The sequence below is a fragment of the Petromyzon marinus genome, chromosome 20 (genome assembly GCF_048934315.1).
Source record: "Petromyzon marinus isolate PM22_M1 ecotype Great Lakes invasive population chromosome 20, UKy_Petmar_22M1.pri1.0, whole genome shotgun sequence".
NCBI lineage: Eukaryota > Metazoa > Chordata > Hyperoartia > Petromyzontiformes > Petromyzontidae > Petromyzon > Petromyzon marinus.
In genome coordinates this window covers 6556891-6575455 of record NC_133686.1, presented here as the reverse complement: position 1 = coordinate 6575455, position 18565 = coordinate 6556891, and the positions used below count along the sequence as shown (strand labels likewise).

General features: G+C 50.4%; 1 protein-coding gene across 12 annotated transcripts in view; it reads right to left on the bottom strand.

Moving 5' to 3' along the window:
• Window positions 1–18565, bottom strand: part of LOC116944158 (uncharacterized) — a 258499-nt gene that overhangs the window by 224949 nt on the left and 14985 nt on the right. For 11 of the 12 annotated variants that reach the window (XM_032957638.2, XM_076068274.1, XM_076068273.1 and 8 more), the window contains exons 3-6: window positions 13544–13838; window positions 10682–10861; window positions 6225–6667; window positions 5292–5771 (exon numbers count right to left, since the gene is read on the bottom strand). In XM_032957638.2, the coding sequence (XP_032813529.2) occupies window positions 5292–5771; window positions 6225–6667; window positions 10682–10861; window positions 13544–13838 (1398 nt within the window). The remainder of the gene's footprint in view (window positions 1–5291; window positions 5772–6224; window positions 6668–10681; window positions 10862–13543; window positions 13839–18565) is intronic. The other variant, XM_032957641.2, reaches the window with a different exon arrangement.

The following is an 18565-nucleotide window of genomic DNA, read 5'->3' as shown; positions in this document are numbered from 1 at the left end:
TCAATTTATAACATTTTTGACATGCGTTTTTCTGGATTTTTTGGTTGTTATTCTGTCTCTCACTGTTCAAATAAACCTACCATTAAAATTATAGACTGATCATTTCTTTGTTAGTGGGCAAACGTACAAAATCAGCAGGGGATCAAATACTTTTTTCCCTCACTGTATGTCCCATATTGAATTTTGTTTCAGTTACTTGATTACCTCTTCTTCTCTAATTTACACTCCTACAGTTTGTTTTAGTTTTTTGTAACTTGTTGACCCGCCCCAACTGGACGTCTGTGAAAAAGCTTCACAGCTCATCGGATTCCTCCAGGACAAAGAAAACAAATAAAGATTCTGCGTGCGCTACCGCGTGTTTAAGATATTCCATCGATGAGCATTAATCAGCGGTCGTGTAGCAGGGGGACAGGTGGGGGTAGAGAGGGGTGGGCGAGGGGGCAAAGTAGGCGTGGGGCTGGAAGAGCGTTTGAACTTATTTCGCGCCGTACGTAGCCGACCGTGCCAATTTGGAGGTGTGGCGGCAAGGGTAGTGGGGACTGGGCCCAACAAACTTAACACAAAAGAGCAGAGTGCGAGCTGGCACTGCGTAGCATCACATGCTTGCAGAAACGGCGGAAACGCGCGTCGTGAAACTCAGGACCCCGCAAACCGAATCAGAAGACTTCGCGCCAGGCTTGGAACGCGAGCACCGCGGGCTGTTTGAAGCGCCCGGCGTCACGAAGCGAGCGCGACCGCCCCGCGCACCTCAATTGCCTGGGGATGGGCCGACAAGTGCACGATCGCGCCCCACCGAGACGGCGATGACACGCGCGTGGACACCTCCTGCGTCACTCACCGCGGGCGTATCCAACGAGGAACATTTGACTGATTCTTGATCATCCAGGATAACCAGCCACTGCTGAGTGGTAGGATTGTTTTTTTTTTTGCAGGTGGGGTCCTGCATATTTTTTTTTTATTTAAGATGTTTTTCAGACACTTAATGATGAGCGTTTACACTACGCGTGGGAGAAAACCCAAAGCGCCTACAGAGAACCCATGCATGCAAGGAGGCAACCGTACAGATGGAAACCGATGGCGATTAGTCCACTTGCTGTACTGCCTTCTCCTGACGAGCCTGGGAATGGCACTTCGACGCGCACGGGAACGGAGTCTCAGCACATTCGTGTGCAGTGATCCAGCAACCCTCGCTGCTGCCTCCACAGTGCCGGATTCCAGGCATGCGCCCACCGCACCGACGAGGCTGAGAATTTTGTGTAATGATAAATGAACGGCTCGGCAGTCAGAGCAGTTCATCCCCCTCTCAAAAAAATCGGTGATGACGGATCTGTCTGGGTGCTTTAGGAACAAGTGTAAATTAGATTCCCCTTCACAGGTCTAGCAGCAGAAAATGGCACCCTCATAATACGCCCCTTTTTTGTGTGAAACCAAAAAAATGCATCCTGTATTGTTTTTTTTTTATTTTCCGCATAAAATCTGTGATAAAAGTATTAGTGTTGCTGAAGCGTGTTTAAATTGGTGACATTAATAAAAGTCCCACGCGGTTGTCCTGACACCATCGTAGAGGCTGCGATACGGATTAGTACAATCAACTTCGTAGGGTGCCAAAGAACTTCAACGTACATACATACAGACACCGCGTCGGTTTTGCGCAGTTGTGCCGTACGGCTCTCCGATGTTGTTCGGCACGATGTCCCGATATTTCACTCAACACGTTGGGAGCTTTTTCAGGAACTGAAGTATTAAAGAAGCTCTCAGCACGTGGAGTGAAGCATCTTCAACTTCGACGCGCAGTACAACCCGCTAACACTTCAAAGGGCTTAGCGGTGCCAGTGTCTAAAGTATGAATCCAATGCTTACAATAGCTCTGTGATTAGGCAATGATAATGATGGAATGTCGTGAGGATTTTTTCCCCCTCATGCTGCTATGAATGAAAACTTGGAATGAGCTTTTTCATTATTATTGCAACCTCTTGCACACTTTGTGGGTTTTGTACCAGGAATAGTCAGCTGGCAGAAACAAAAACGAATATTCTTTGAAAACGATAAAATTATAATTGCTTCCTTAATCCTAACATTACTCCAGAACGCATACGATGAAGTTGGTGCAATTGAATGTGACAAATATAATTATCACTGCTAACGCTACTTTGTATGCGTGCGCACTAAGAGTTTCTATACAATTTTTTTCTCAAAGTCTGCATAAACACACGCGAACATAGCGCGTGTTGGAGACATCGCCTTGATTTCTTTTTTTTTAAACGTAGCGGGTTTGGGCAGGAAACGCCGCACGAAGGAATTAGTGGCTGGTGGTTGAGATTAACGACGGAGTGGCACTCGGAGGGAGAAACAAAAACACGCCCGGCAGGACGCCCGACGCGGAGATGCAGCGGCGAGATCGGCTCCTGTGTGTGCGCGTGTGCAAGTGCCGAGTGGATAGTTGCATCGCAGGACCGTGGGATATGGGCGACCACTTTGGGGGAGGACTTCATCCAGCAGCGGACCGATCGCAGCTCTTGATGTTGATTATGGGTTGCGTCCGTTTGGCCCTCCGAAGGAGCACTTGGGAGGGCAACGATTCGAAATCGGGCGACCAAGCGGAGACGCGAGTGCAGAAGTGGTTCCATTGTGCGGGTGAAGTGCTTTGTGGGGAGCGGAAGTGCAGCGGTTAGCACGCTGCACTAAGAACCCGGCGACCCAGGTTCGATTCCCACTCACGGCCAACTCCAGTGATGATTATTTGAACCCGGTCCTGGGCCTCCCCTAGGTCCAGTCAGCCTCAAATGAGTACCTGGTGCAGTGTGTGGACATCGCCAGTGGGGAGACAAAGGCGGCCGGGCGCGGTGCCGAGCTGACCACCGACCCCCTCGTGTGCCGTACCGCCCTTCAAAGGCACTCGCTAACAGCACTTGCCCCAACAGTCTGTTAAGGCTACACGGGGGATCTTTGTCTCTGCCGTTGGTGGAGACTATGTGGAGGAATAGTGCGAGCTGCCATGATGCTGCAGTGAAAGCTCTTGTTTTCTGTGAGCAAAAGTCCAGCAACGACGTGCACCACCGTCATATAAGCGCCGTCACGTTGTGAACTGGGCAACAGCGGCATTCCTTTGAACATTTTTGTAATTATTGACTTAGGACGCCCACACCCCCCCCCCCCAAGTGCCTTCACACCCATTGCAAGCCCCATCTGCCCCCACCCACCCACGCCACTCCCCGGCCACTTTCACCAGCCCCGACCCCTACCGCAAAGGGCAGCGGGCAGCTAGAGGCCAGAGGTGGGGGCAGGGGGGGGCACTAAAAAAAACCCCCGACATGCCCCGGGCGAGCGTCGAGTAAAGCTCTCTATGGGATGTGCTCACGTGGGGTCGGGGGGTGCAGCAGCGCAGCAGTGAGCAACACTGCCCTGTGAATCCGGGCCCTGAAATGAAATGTCCCAGCCACGAGTAAACACCAGCGGTGAACACTACCTGAAAACTGGTCCCTGCCCCCTCCTCCGCTTTGCATCTCGCTTATCACCGACACGCAACACACACACGAACGTCGACCAACGTTGGCCCAACACACGAACGTCGACCAACGTTGGCCCAACACACGAACGTCGATCAACATTGGCCCAACATACACGAACGTCCACCGACCTTGGCCCAACATACACGAACGTCCACCGACCTTGGCTCAACACACGAACGTCCACTAGCGTTGGCCCAACACACGAATGTCGACCAACATTGGCCCAACATACACGAACGTTCACCAACGTTGGCCCAACACACGAACGTCCACCAACGTTGTCCCAACACACACGAACGTCGACCAACGTTGGCCCAACGTCAACCAACGTTGTTCCAACACACACGAACGTCGACCGACGTCCCAAAACACACGAACGTCAGCCGACGTCCCAACGTCAACAAACGCTGCGTGTTAAGCCTCTTTGCAATTACGACACTGGGCATACCTGCGGTGAACCACATCGCGCTGCCGTCGTGATTGTGGTGATTGCAGTATTCACGTTAACATTCATGAAGCGGTGACTGGTGGTTATTAACCCGGCGGGCCTGAGTTTGATTCCCGGCCACGGCTAACATCAGTCGGCTTATGAACCGACCCTGTGTCTGTGGCTGTGACACAGACACAGGGTCCACCCACCACCAACCCGCACTGCCCAGCTCGGTGAAGAAGCATGGTCAAAGAGGCCCTCCGCCCCCCGTGACCGATACAGCGCGGGGGGAGGCCTTCAACCAGCAGTGGACTGACAAAGGGCTGTACGGTTATAATGAATGCGAGAGGTCTGGGCCACAGACAGCGCGAGCGAACGGAGGGGGGCTACGTTCCCATCCCTGCCTCTTGCCCCATGCCCTGCCTCTCTGCTCGGTTTCCCCGAAGGAGGCCTCTCTCTCTGTGTGTGTGTCTTGCCGCGTAGTGATTCCCATGGCAGCTCACCATGATATGACCGCGTGCGGGGGTCATGACCCGGGTTACCTCCCGTCCTGGTGTGCCCAGGATCGTCCTCTATTTGCGGTAACCGTCCTTGAGACTCTGTAAATCTTCCTGGGGCATTAGGAGTCTTGTCTTTTTTTTGTCCGTTGTACAATAATACGCAATAATACACCACTAAAAAAAAGACACGTGTTTGTTGTTTGTAGCTTGGAGGTGGCAATCCCCTCGTCTTGCGATTCAATGGCTTGAAAGTGGTGGTTGGTTGATCAAGAAAGGATCAAACCATTTAAGGACATGAGGCTTCCACCATCAAATTAATGAGGTGATGCCCATAGAAAGATAGTACAACAAGTAGCCACTGACCTATCTGAGCAAAGTTTGAGTGATATTCACCTATGTACAGATTCACTCTGGAACTCGTGTATTCTTGCTTATATATTTTTTTTAAACAGACATTGATCAATCAACTTAAACAATGACCCGTCTATAAGGCCTGACTGCTGATGAAACTCAGCAGAAACAAGTTTTACCAAGGCGTCCTACATTAATAACAACACAAATTAAAAACATTAATCTATTTCACGTCCCTTGATGATGTATTAGTCACACTTATGTATATGTGCAGTATCTTGCTATGCAGTGAAAATACATTTAATGTTTTTTTGTATTTTTTCTTTGGGTCTCCATTTGTGAGAGCTGTGATGACTACATTGTTTTAAACTGAGTCTAGAGATTCGAGTGCATTCATAAATTCATTTATAATCTCTTACAAATGATTTTAGATGCAATGCAACTTCAAGTTGTCGTTATTTCCTGGACAATAGAATTAGGGAAATGTGCGCGCCCTCTCACCTCTGACCCCGCATCTGCTCCATCGCTCTTCTTGTCATCCTTCCCCGTGAAGAACCGCTCCACCTTCTCTATGAACGTGAGGTCCTCCTCGCCCTCATTCTTCTCTTCCTTCCCCTTCACTTCATCCGCACCGCCACTCTTGGGAGGGGATACGGCGGCTTCATCTTTACTCGCGGGGGCCACGGCTTTGCCCAGAGAGACTCCATCTTTGCCTGTGGAGACTCCATCTTTGCCTGGGGAGACTCCATCTTTGCCTGTGGAGACTCCATCTTTGGCTGGGGAGACTCCATCTTTGCCTTTGGAGACTCCATCTTTGCCCGGAGAGGCTACTTCATCTCTGCCTGGGGAAATTGCACTTTTACCCACGGGGGCCGTGCCTTTGCCCTGCACCGGGGCCTCCAGCGAGTCATTGCTCTGCTTCACGACCGCCACCTCCTCCTGTGCCACCGGCCTGGCTGCCTCCTCCAGCTCCGACGCCTGCTGGGGAAGCATGGACAGAGAAGTGATCCCAACAATGACAATAGCGAGAGTAACAGTGACAATGACATAACAAGCAGTGCAAGCAGAGGATGTGTGTTCACTGCAAACAAATGGGCAGGCAGCCCTGTCGGTGTGTCTGGAACTGGGCAGGACTGGTGTGGGAAGCTTTTGTGCTGATAAAGAGCACAAAGCCAGATGATAATTTGATAAGGATGATGACTGCTTTATTGATGATGAATATTTATTGAAGATGCGATTAATTAGTCAAGATGATGATTTATTAATGATGGTGACTTCTTATTGATGCTCTTGCAATAAAACCATACATTACGAAAGCATGGGCACCAGCTGCAGAAACCCACATTGCTGCGCTCCGTCTCACCAACAGCGCTCTGTACAAGATACCTCCACAAAGCAAACAAAGCGTCCACTGCCACATTCTTAACCTCTTACCTTCTTCTCCTTGCCGTTGACCCGAGGAGGAGGTGGAGCATTCTCCGTCGGGGCTCTTGCAGCTGAGGGCTTCCCAACTTCCCCACCGGCCTTTGCCCCATCCACAACAGCCCTATCTGCAGACGAGCCCGACTTCCTATTCTCATCCGAGGTCGACCGCTGATCACCGCGACCCTTCGAGTCGTCCTCCGCCGAGGAACCCTCGTCGTCTCCTTCCGGCACTGACGCTGGGTCGAAGGACTCCGAGGGCCGTCCCTTGAAGGTGTTGTCGGAGCGCGCCGGGGCATCGCGGGAGAAGAGACGCTTGTAGAACGGCGGTGACCCGGGCGGTTTGGCGTCGAGGGCAGCGTTGGCTGCGGCGGCTGTCTTCCCGACGATCGGCACCTCCGCGCTCTTCCCCTGTGGGCCCCGTTTGGGGTCGGAGTCGTTCGCGGACGCCACGTCTGTCAACAAAACACGCAGGGCAACATCTGAAGTGGTGGACTCGCAGGGGGATATAGGAAGATTTGGTCTCCCTTTGTTGACTGGCTATTGATTCGATCCGTTCATCCCGCTGGGTACTTAACCACCTGTCAATCTCTTCTTTTTCTTTCTCTGCTCTATCTCCATTCCTCCATTGCCCTCCCTTTCATTTCACTTGGTTTACTATTTCCCTTGTTCCCTCGATCACAGCTAGGGGCACCTATTGTTCAGTATGTTTACCCTCAATGTCTGGACGTGGTGTACTCTGGCTTTTGTCTCGTGGTATATGTTGCTGTGGTTGTTGTGGTTGTTGTTGAAAATACAAATAAATACATTGAAAGGAGTGAACTCACCCACTGCCAGTGAGGAGTTGAGTGATGATAAGGTAGTGCAGCGGCTTCAGGGGCTGTAGGCCAAAGCCTCGTATTTTGAGGGCCCCCCAATATATACACATACTGCTCTATAGCGGTTCAAATGCAATACTTAAGCACAATTATATATCCTATGGAGGATAACTTCGTCATTACAGCCATGGCATCAGGGTCTGTTACTGCCAGTCATGTGCCAAAATGAAAGCGGTGTTGTTCATCTTAACTTTGATTCACATTTTTTAAAAAGAATTTGACCTGAAATAAACCAAGATGGGTATTAATGGAGTATTTATTAGCGTGAGTGGTGGTAAAACATTAAAGGGAATTAACTGAAGGTATTAACGGCCCCAGGCCATGATCAAACTCATTCCGGCCCTTACCATAGAGTGCAGGCACTCACTGAGACGATGTATTCTTTGTTCTGGCCTGGTGTAAGGGTAAGGCGTGCTGTTTTGGGGCATTTTGTGCAGTGCACACCCAGCTGTGTTGTGGCCCCGATTTCTTACCAGGTGACCTGGCATTCGTCAAACACACGCGATGCCCCATCAAGTGCAGCTGGTAGACAGATTGCTCTCTCACGGGACCATGAGGTATGGTGATGACTTGGGGATGCCTTCATACAGCAGTAGACCGATCGTGGCTGATGACGTTGATGGTAACGATGATGACATTGCTGACAATATTAATTGGGTCTTTAATCTGTATTTTCTCTTTCGCTTTGGGTCCTTGAAATGCAAAACGAAACCGATTCACTCTCGTGCGATGCACACGTTATAATTCGAAGCTGTGCCGTATAATTTAAAATGTACTCATCGGGAAGGGGAAAAAAAAGAAGACATTTTTGTTCTGGTTGGCCCTTGCCTCATTATAAATTAACACATTTATTCATTCCATCCTCCCTCGGCCTATGAATGCTTACACTGACGCTTGTCAAAAGCTTTCTGTTTCGTTTCGCTCGAGCAGAGGTCGGCCACCTGTGGCTCCGGAGCCGCATGCGGGCAGTCGTTTAAAAAAAAATCCGTCCATTTTAAAGATAATTTAATGCAAAGATAATAAACAATTTATTACATACGGCAGGGAATGGGTCACTACGGAATGTCTCGGCGACAACAAAATGTACAGTCCAAGTGTATTGTTTGTCATCTGCCATACACCTGCTGCGATTGTGTACAAGTAGCTCTGCGGGTGATGCGGCTCTCAAACTATTTTGGTCAAAGAAAAAAATGGCTCTTCTTCTTTGAAAGTTTGCCGACCCCTGCGCCAGAGTGACCGCCGCTCAGCATCACGCGTTGCGCACACGACTGGACCACGTAGTAGTCCATGAGGCCAGAGCAGGTATATTGCATTGTGCTCGTCGGTACCATCAGAGGTAGCGTAGCATTCGGGGTCACAATTTACTTAGGTGACCAACAACAACGGATTGCGCGATAAACATTTAAAACCGAGTCGGTTACCAAATCATTCAGCAGTATCAGCCATTCGTGAATACATCGGCGCCACTCAGGTATTCCTACTTTAGCTGGTACCAATTGCTGCTCTGGCCCAGGGACTAACATGGGCCAGTGCTGAGTCTTAAAGCCAGCAGCAGCAGCAGCAGCTGCACGGGACTGAGAAAACAAAAGAGGGCTGGTGAGATTTACATTTTAATCGCTGTTCTGCTTCCACGGACAACCAGACCGGACACGGATTTAGAAACTTCCCAAGTGGGAGGAGGGACGGAGATTGAGGAAGCAGGCCTGATAATATGACGTGCACTACATGCGGCTTTCTGGTAAAGAGTACAAAGTTGCATGCAGGTGGCCATCACTATCAGCTCACAGTGCAGTGTTTATGCACGGTGTAATAACGGTCATTTTCTGTAGACGTTCGCAAATACCGTACAACCTTTTCACATGTCTGCCTGTACCTCAAGACTCGGATATGCGACGTTGTACTGCAGATTTATTTTACCCAGGTCAGGTGACACTGAGACAAGCGGTAACCCCTGCAAGGGAGATGATCTGGCGTGAAGCCGAAGTTCGTTGCGTACGAAAAACGTCCGGCCCTTTTGTCAACCCGCTGCTTGACGGTGGCCTCCCGTAAGCCGTGTAGGTCGCGGGGCTTGTTGGAACGGGGTTGAATGCACACTTTCACGATTAATGGGAAAATCCGGCATTTAATGCATAGGCTCACAATTTTACATTCCGCACATTTGCTGCCGCTTTCAGGCAATCAATCGGACAATGCTGGGCTAACGCACTTCACAAGTGGAATTTCTTGACGTCGTTTTGAACCGCTCGCTCATGCAAGTAGCAGCAGCAGCAGCAAAGATAAGCCAGCTCTCTCTCTCTCTGCCTGCGTGTAGCTTCAATAACATGCGCATAGAGAACTAAACACAAATAAACACAGCCTTTCTGACAAACACGTACTGGCTTTGGCTTCCAATAATTCTTGGCTGTGTTTATTTATGTATTTATCACTCCACCAAGAAGGGGGGGGGGGGGGGGTGCATCGCTGCATTTTATGTTGGGAAATGAGAAACGCATGCCGAAAAAAAATCACGAATGCACAAACAAAAGAACAAAAGCCAAGTCATGAAAAGGGATCAGCCCTCCGCATGGTAAGGATTTCATATGTGTAGAAAAAACCACGTTATGTAAAACACGCATACCATGTCAGATATGCAATATCACGGTGGCTGCGTTAAAACAAAGACGCAGTTAGGGGGGGGGGGAAATTGGCATCCTCTCTTTCGTTAGAAAAGAGACCTCGGAGTAGCAACATCAGCACACAAGAAGGTTTGCGGCAAACATACGAGGAACAGCAAGGCGAAAATGTTTGACCGAAGCAACAAACCCCAGTAGTAGATAAACAGTGATGAAGGGCGTTCATCAGGCCCTATTGTCGCTCTTCGGGGGTTGGGTTTGGGTGATGGGGGGGAATCGAGAAGCCACTGAATCTCAATGAGCTTCCCACTCGGGCTTATGAACCGGTGAGTAGCGGATGTCATGAGTTTATGAACCGGGTCAGTAGCGGATGTCAGGTTTACTTGATGAGTGGTGAGCGTCATGTGAGAACACGTTATCTCATCCGTACGATGGGCTGCCACATACTTTTTTTTTACCATATCCTCCGGATTATAAGAGGCTCCAGGAAAAGAAAAAGACGCACCCGTAATTTGTGACTGGGGTCAGTAGCGTTACACAACTCAGATTTGCTTTCATACACAGGGGGGAAAGTGCATCGTATTATAATAACAATATTTGAACATCACACCATGCTGCAAATACAACCGGCTACCCACGAGGTTTACATTTGCAGGGTTTGTCAATCGTCGTGCAATGGAAACTGGTGCAAAAGTTTGCTCGGCTTGAATCATTGCTGCTGAAATTGTGGACTCCCAGGAGGCCGTACGGTCGATGCGTTGTGCAATAAATACAATAAATACTTAAGTTTAAGTAGCTTGCACCCCCACGCACAATTGCACAATCGCACACACCTACACATTTGTTTTAAAAGCTACTGATACATGTGAAGGGGCACATGACCGTCCGCCTGTCTCTTTCGCTGCACCGCGCACCTTCCGCACGACGACGCTGAACGACTATTCCGCGCGATCGTGTTCTTTGCCCGCTCCGGATTCACCTTCTTCGACGGACTCGAGGTCGTAGGACTCGGAGGGCCTGTTCTTGAAGGTGTTGTCGTCGCGCTCGGGGGCGTCGCGGGAGAAGAGCCGCTTGAAGAGAGGGGGGGAGCGTTCGGCGGGGACGGGCGCAGCGCCGTCCGCCTTGTCCTCGCCGCACGGGGACTCGGGGCCCGCGACCCCTACGAGGCGACACCGCACGCCGAAAGGGAATTCGCACGCCCGGGGGGCCAACGCTGTGGGAACTCTGCGCTTCAGGCACATTGCTCGCACACTCGAACCACTTGTTGTCGGAGACGCTGGCCCGACAAATCAAGTTTGAACCACCTCTACGGGGAGGTATCAAGTCTGTGTCTGTGCGTTGTCTCTGTTTGTGTATCCGTGTATGTGTCTTGTCTCTCTCTCTCAAATGTCACCTGTGTTTCCTCTCTCTCTTAAATTTAGCTCTTCTATGCCTGATGATGATTGCTTGCGTTGCAATCGAAACGTCGTGTGCTTTTATGTAATTTTTATTATTATTTCTTACTTCTACGTGACTTTGCCGAAAAAACCAAAGAGTAATTCCTGCAGTAACGAAAGCGCCAAATCAAGTTTGGGTAGAATGGTTTTCACGCTGGACTCGATTATCTTGGTTATCCAGAGGTCGCCCGTTCGATTCGATCTCTAGGTGCGCCAGTCATAACTCCAGTCATCCTCGCAGCAGCAGCTTTTGGCTAACCATCCGAACAAAGACGGTCACTGCATCGCGCGCTTTCAGATGCGCTTCTGCGGCCGTTTGGAATGCTCTTCCTTCCGATATAGGCAGCCACTGGAGCTATGCACTTTTAAATCTAAATTAATTTCTTTAGAACTGCGTTTTTGCGTCCAATTGGCATGGTTGGCTACGTACGGTGCTATAGAAAGTTCAGCATACATACGTACAGTTGAAACAATGGGGCAAGTTAATTAATTTCCCCCCCCCCCCCGCCCAGTGAGCAGTATAAATGGGAGCGTCGACTGGCAGGTACCGCACAATGGATTCAAGTGTGGGTCGCCCACCTCTTCGAAGGTGTCCGGCCAACGATGGAAGAGTAGGTCCGAATATCCTCTTAGTGCGGGATGTCTAGGGGTTGCCCTCTAATAATTATAGATGCCCTGCTGCTGGCGGTGGTGTGAGCGAGCAACTGTTGGGGCTACACCTTGACGTTCAGATGTTCGCTCTCTGGCTGCTCTGCCTTGCCCAAGGGACACGGGGGGGGGAGGGGGGGGGGCACGCGCGTGCCGACGCATTGATGCAACCGTTCGAATCGATACTCTCGCTCACGATGGATGACGATGTAACCTATTCACGTTGCGCCAGAATCGGGTTGCTTTCAACCGATGCAAAGTATATGCAGATTAGACGCTGATGTCACATTTTCGGCGAACAACACTTGTACAAAGGTGATGGGGGGAAAAATAAGCATGCGAACGGGAATGCTACGGATGAGACGGGGAAAAAAAACAATCGAATGTTGAGTTGATTCGCCAGGCGATCATGATGATTATCGGGTCTCTGGGGCAAGGTGGGGGGGGGGTCATCATAATTAGTGGCCTCGCAACTGGTTGTAATTAAATGACACTGTATTACTATAGTCACAAAATAAATTATAGGGAATTAAATAAGAAAATCGAAAAATCAAATGATTTTAATTTCAATTCCTTTGAAAGCAGCAATGTTTATAATTGAAGATTATATAAATAAGTGCATTTTATGGGCTTTAAGGATTAGGGTTTAAGGATAAAGGCATTCAGGTTAAAGTTTTAGGATTTTGGGATCAAGGGTTAAAGGTTGGGGTTTAGCATTCATGGTTAAACAATTGTTTAAAAGGGGAGCGGTGACACACTGCGCTGTGAATTCGGCAGCCCGAGATTGATTCCCAACCGTGGCTAACATCCGTGATGAATGTGAATCAAAATCTTTATTTATCTTGGAGAAATCCAATGAGCTATCAAGCTCTTGTTCACCAAGCCACACTGACGAGCGTGGTCAAGAATCGTTGAACACCGGCACAGCGTGCAGAGGTCGTCATCCAGCAGTGGACTGAAAGAGGGCTGTGATTGTGCATTAGTTATTTATTTCAGGCTCACGGTGAGACAGTGCTCTCCTTTACAGAGACAAGCCCCTGTCATAAGGATATAAAATTCCCATCACTGTCAAAGCGAGTTCGTTTGAGAACGGGAGAGTTTAGCTTACACAAATGCTCAAACTCCTTTTGCGACGATGATTAGCGAGCTGTTTTAACGGATCGTTATTCAAGTTGTGAAGTGAGATGGCGAAGTATTGCGATTGGTTTAGAAGTTTGGCATTGCAGTGCAGTGTGTTATAACAGGTGTTATAGGCTGCAGGGCAGTGCGGCAAAAATCCGACGTTGTACTCTACTTCTATGCTTCCACATCTTCTCCAACTCGGCGCTGATCAGGGCGGTGAAACTTGGTTAAAAAAAAGGTGAGGGTATGGACAGCCCCTGATCCAGCAGTGGAATGATAAAATGAATGTATATGTCCACGCGTAAGTTAATACAAACTGATGTTTTTTTCAGAATTAACAAATTCCGATCTCAAATCCTAAATCCCTATTACACACAGTGAGAATGTTAATCTTCTCCGGTGGGCATTGACAGTAAAGCTGCAAGTGTAAGCGGCTGAGCGTTGGCGATCTCACACACACACAGACACAGGCAGAGCCTTCACGTTCAACCAGGGAAGAACCTATCCAGACCAACAGTCTCTTTGCCAACGGGTGACGCGGGTTACGAGTCAAAACGCGAATAAACGCAACCGCACAAATAATCAACTGAAAGCAAAGCGTCTCTCCTCCGCCCCTCCGCTCCACTTCCGCTCACCAGGCGCGTCCCTGGAGAAGAGTCGCAGGGGCGGCTTTCGCGTCGCCGTGCCCTTCCCAGTTGTTCCGGCAGGCTGACCCTCGGCGACCCCGGGCGCTGACCCCGGCAGCTTGCCCCCCGCCTTCCCGGAACCGTCATCCAGCACCTGCGCGGCGAGCGCCTGCGTGCGGTGCAGCAGCTCCTTCCCTTCCTCGGTGGACGGGTCGACGAACACGCTGCCGTTGTCATCATCCGAGAGGACTTTTCCTTTCTTCGCTCCGCCACCGCCATCATCGCCGCCGCTGCCGGATCCCACCTGCTCCCCACGCGAATGCACACGGCGGCCCGGCGCGGAGGTGTAACAAGCGTCTGACGGCGGAGCGACTCGTCCATCGAACAAAAGTCGGCCGCTACGCTCGCGATGCGTGCGCCGAGACGTGCGAGTATCTCGGTCGTTTTGCGCTCGTGTGCAGCCGTGTGCAGCGCGAGTGGTGAACGCACCGTGCTTACAGATCCTGGTGACCCGAGTTCGATTCTCAGCCATGGTTAACACGGCTAACAACATCAGTGGCGAGTGATATCTCAACTGGTCCTGGGGCCCTCCTGCCCCCCTTCCACCTCCGCAAGCTCCCCACACTTCAACAACCCACAATGACCAAGCGTGGTGAAGTATGGTCAAACAACAGCGTCGGAAGGATAGATTGATGAACAGCTCTAAGTTACGTATGATTATTACAATGTATAAACTGTGTTGTACATATCGCATATTTTTGTTTTAAGAGAAGAGACAGTCATAGCCAAAGGAAGGTCTTGAACCTGGACTTTAAGAGATGACAGCACAGACGGCTGTGACAGAACTGTGGAATGGGAGATGTTCTGTATGCGTGGGAGATCTCTGGTGTTCAGGCACATGCAAGCAAAGGTCTTGCAAACTCAATAGGGTTCATGCTGACAGTCTACAACAGCTAATGGGGAGGTCTTTTGCATGTGTGCTTATGTGTCTTTGTCTTCGGAGAGTGCCCATGCCCGGCTTCAGCTTGGTAGCATCTCACTCTGAACCAGTCGAGTGGCGTTATCGTTTCATCGGCTGCGTAACGCCATGTGGAAGCTGCCTGACCTGTCGCTCCACAGCTCTATGTTTTATCCGCCACAGTTACACATTTTATCTTATATGCTTGCAAACTCTGTACCCCCTATACAGGAACATTTGCACTGGCTTGCAACTTTCAGGCTGGCTTGCCAACGATCCATCCTGGAATTAACCAGACTGGATTTTATGATGGATTCACAAACCCATGATAGGTGTGTACACAGTCCCTTCGGTGGGCCCCTCCGGTTGCATTGGCTGACTCATGTAGCCTGCATGCCCAAGCAGTTTGCGTTTGAGTGGATAGAGGGGGCTAAACAGCTTTGACACGTGCGAGAGAAGAGATGGGCTGATTTGGTAGAGAAAAACTTGAAGATGAGCAGGGGCGGAGCCAGGATTTTGACTTTGGGGGGGCTGACTTCAATATTCTGAGATATTCAGTGTTTATGTTTTCCAATGGGCGCCACAAATGTATAAAACTAATTTTATTGGATTTGAACGCGGAGTTTATTAATAGGTCGGAGCCGCTGATGTGGCTAATAAATTTGATAAGTTCGAAAGACTGCCACTCAAGCAGCCTGCAGGGCCGCACAAGGTGGCAGCCTGCAGGGCAGCACGAGGTGGCAGCCTGCAGGGCAGCACAAGGTGGCAGCCTGCAGGGCAGCACAAGTTGGCAGCCTGCAGGGCAGCACAAGGTGGCAGCCTGCAGGGCAGCACAAGGTGGCAGCCTGCAGGACAGCACAAGGTGACAACCAGCATTTTGCAGCAGCCGGATATCCGGTTATCCCAATTACCGACTTTCCCAAAATTTCAGGGGGGGCTGAGACCCCCCAGCCGCCCCTGTGGCTCCGCCCCTGAAGATGAGTGGACTTGTCTGCAACAGTTACGTGAAGATCGGCCTCTGTGGTGGAGGCACATGAAGGACGCTACTGGGCAGCTGGAGGCAGCCGCCCTCCTACAGCAATGAAGGGTGGAAAAGCGAAGTTCCCAATAACGAGTGGCACACCAACTGGCTAAGACACAGCAAGTTGACACAGTGGGGAGTGCAGGCAGTGCATTTGCCGGTCATCTCTGTTCACCCTTATCGCCTAGATGTGCCCTGTGATGCACGGAATTTCTTTGGTTTCCACCCACAAGCCACATGGCCTGAAAACACACATAGTTTCACACGGAAGTTCAGGTGATGTTATCGCCACTTAGGGGGGCTGTTGTTGTTGGAGGGAGGGGTGGCGCTGTGTTTTAGGGACTGCGCTGTTAACTTGGCGCCCTGAGGTTCATTCCGGTGCACAGCTAACTTAAGTGGCAAGTGGTTTCAGAAACTCTTCTGGGCCCGGCCTAGGTCGACTCAGCCTTAAATAAGCACCCAGTTAGGCATGTTAACGTCAGCACTGGAAAGACAAAGGTGGCCAGGTGTGGCACTGGTTACACCACTCATACGCAATTCTGGTCTGAATAGGTGCTCGCAAACGGAACTTGCCCAACATTCTATCTACAATCTATCTATAATCTCTCTACAAGGACAACCATGTGTCTACATGTACAAAGAGTGCTTGGTATGTACAGGCGAGGAGCAAAGTCCAGTGGGATCAAATGTGTTTTGGCTGAGCAAGTTGGGTTGGAATCTGTGTCCTTTGCCATGCGGAGAAAATAAGATGTTCACTTGAGGGGTCAGGTCATTGCATCACTGGATCCACTTGCACTTCAACGGCACAGTGATTGTGATTTAAGCTGCTGAGAGCTGGCTCTTTAAATATTTACACGCCCAATGTTTTGCCAAAGCCGAGGGCCGAGGCTGTGCTTGTTCTTTGGCTCCGATCGCTGCCGGTCATGAAGTTGGGAAGGAGACGATCGATCGCAGCGAAACGACAACGAAAGCAGCAGCCGTTGTGAAACCCCAAAACGCGTCGAGAACCTCGTCAATCACCGCTCACGTCCGAGACACTTTGTCCTCATTAACCAGCAATGCCGGACATAGATTATGGATGATAATGATGTTCCGTCTCGAGCTTTTTCTATGCCCAAGACGATTACTGGCAAGTCAAATCGAAGTGGCTGTCAGCCAGGGGTTCTGGGTTGCATGCGCTGCGCTATCGGTGACGAGAGCGCAGACGCAGCGACGGCACCGCAGGCCCAGGGCCCCCTCTGGCCCCATGGACCAGAGGGGGCCCACCTTGGGCCAGCATGATGTTGGCCCAAGGTCCAGGGGCTGGGCTACACAGAGGGGGCGAAATTGTTAAAGGGGGCTCCATTTCATTCCTTGCACCGGGGTCCCATGCCAACCACGCTACGCCAATGTATGGGAGCTATGAAATAAACGTAAGTAGCCTGCACCACCGCACACTTACACAATCACACACACACACATAACTACAAAGGAACATATCGCCAGTATAGCCTCTCACAGACTGTTGAGGCAAGTGATGGTAGCGAGCACCTATGAAGGCCAGGCACGGCACACGAGTGAGTGGGTGGCCAGCACCACGCCCGACCGCCTTTGTCTCCCTCGTGGCGATGTTTACACATCGCGCACCAGGTACTCATTTGAGGCTGGGTCAACCTAAGGGAGGCCCAGGACCGGTTCGGATAATCGTTGCCGGTGTTGGCCACGAACGGGAATCGAGTTCAGGTCGCTGGGTTGTTGTCGCACGGCGCGATAAACTGCCACAGCACCGCTCCCCACACACAAACCCACGTACATTGCCACACACACACACAGGAGTGCGTGGGTGATGAGAGAATTCTGAGATGTGATCTGGTTTGTTTGGGACCACGATGGGTCTCTCTTGACCTCCGCCCGTGTTGCCATCAGTCAAGTGTCGCGGTTGCTTAGCCCGGCAAGTTGAATGCGATCTCTCTCACACGTTGCATACCAAGTAAACATGCAATGCTGGGCTCAACGTTAATGGCACAACAACACTCCACGTTGACTGCGTTGTGATCTCACACGGTAGCCGAGGAGTTATCACAAGTGGGGAAATGGAACACGGAAGTTACAGGGGGGGGTGGAGTGATATTTCTCAATACATTTTGGAGGAAAACATTAAAAAACCGACACCCACGCACGCACAATCATGCGCACAGAGACCCATCACGCCCGGCCGCCTTTGTCTCCCCAGTGACGATGTTTACTGCACACTGGACCAGGTTACTCATCAGGCCCCGTGACGGGTTCAAATAATCGTCACTGGTGTTGCCCGTGAGTGGGATTCAAACTTGGGTAGCCCTCCTCTGAGCGCAGTGCGCTAACCGCTGCGCCACCGCTCCCCATGCACACACCCGTATATGACCACAAAAGTGCGCACACACACACGAGCAGACACAGCAACGCAGACGCACTCAAGAACACACCCATACACGGAAGTGAGAATGCAAGCGCGCGCGCACACGTGAACACACAATCGAGTGAAACTCACAACCACACACACGCGTGAACTCAAGCACACACACACCCATACACAAGTAAAAACACAACCACACACCCATATACACATGCGAACACACAACCACACGTACGTGAACACAGCCACGTACACAGTCAATCACTGCCCAAACGAAACTTCTAGACTCACCCGCCCATCAAAACAAGCAATGGGTGAAACCAACTCAACAATCAGGGGGGAATCACATTCTGTTGGGTATAGTTATTTTCTCTATACGTCATTTAATTAATACCTCACTGTCCTTAGCATCGTCATTTATGTAACAAAATATCGTCGTGTATGTGTGCTTGGTTCGTGTGTGCTGGTACGTAAGTGAGTACATTAATTAAAAACAATGCAAATGTTCCCTCCACGCATTGTGGTTTAGCCCAGGTCCAATGAGGTGACGCAACTGGTGGCAATGCGGCTTTCATATTGACACAAACAGGTCAGATGACGATGATTAATATCAACCATTCTGGTATGGTTCCCATTCCGCACCCAACACAACGACTTAAGTCACTAATAACCCGATAC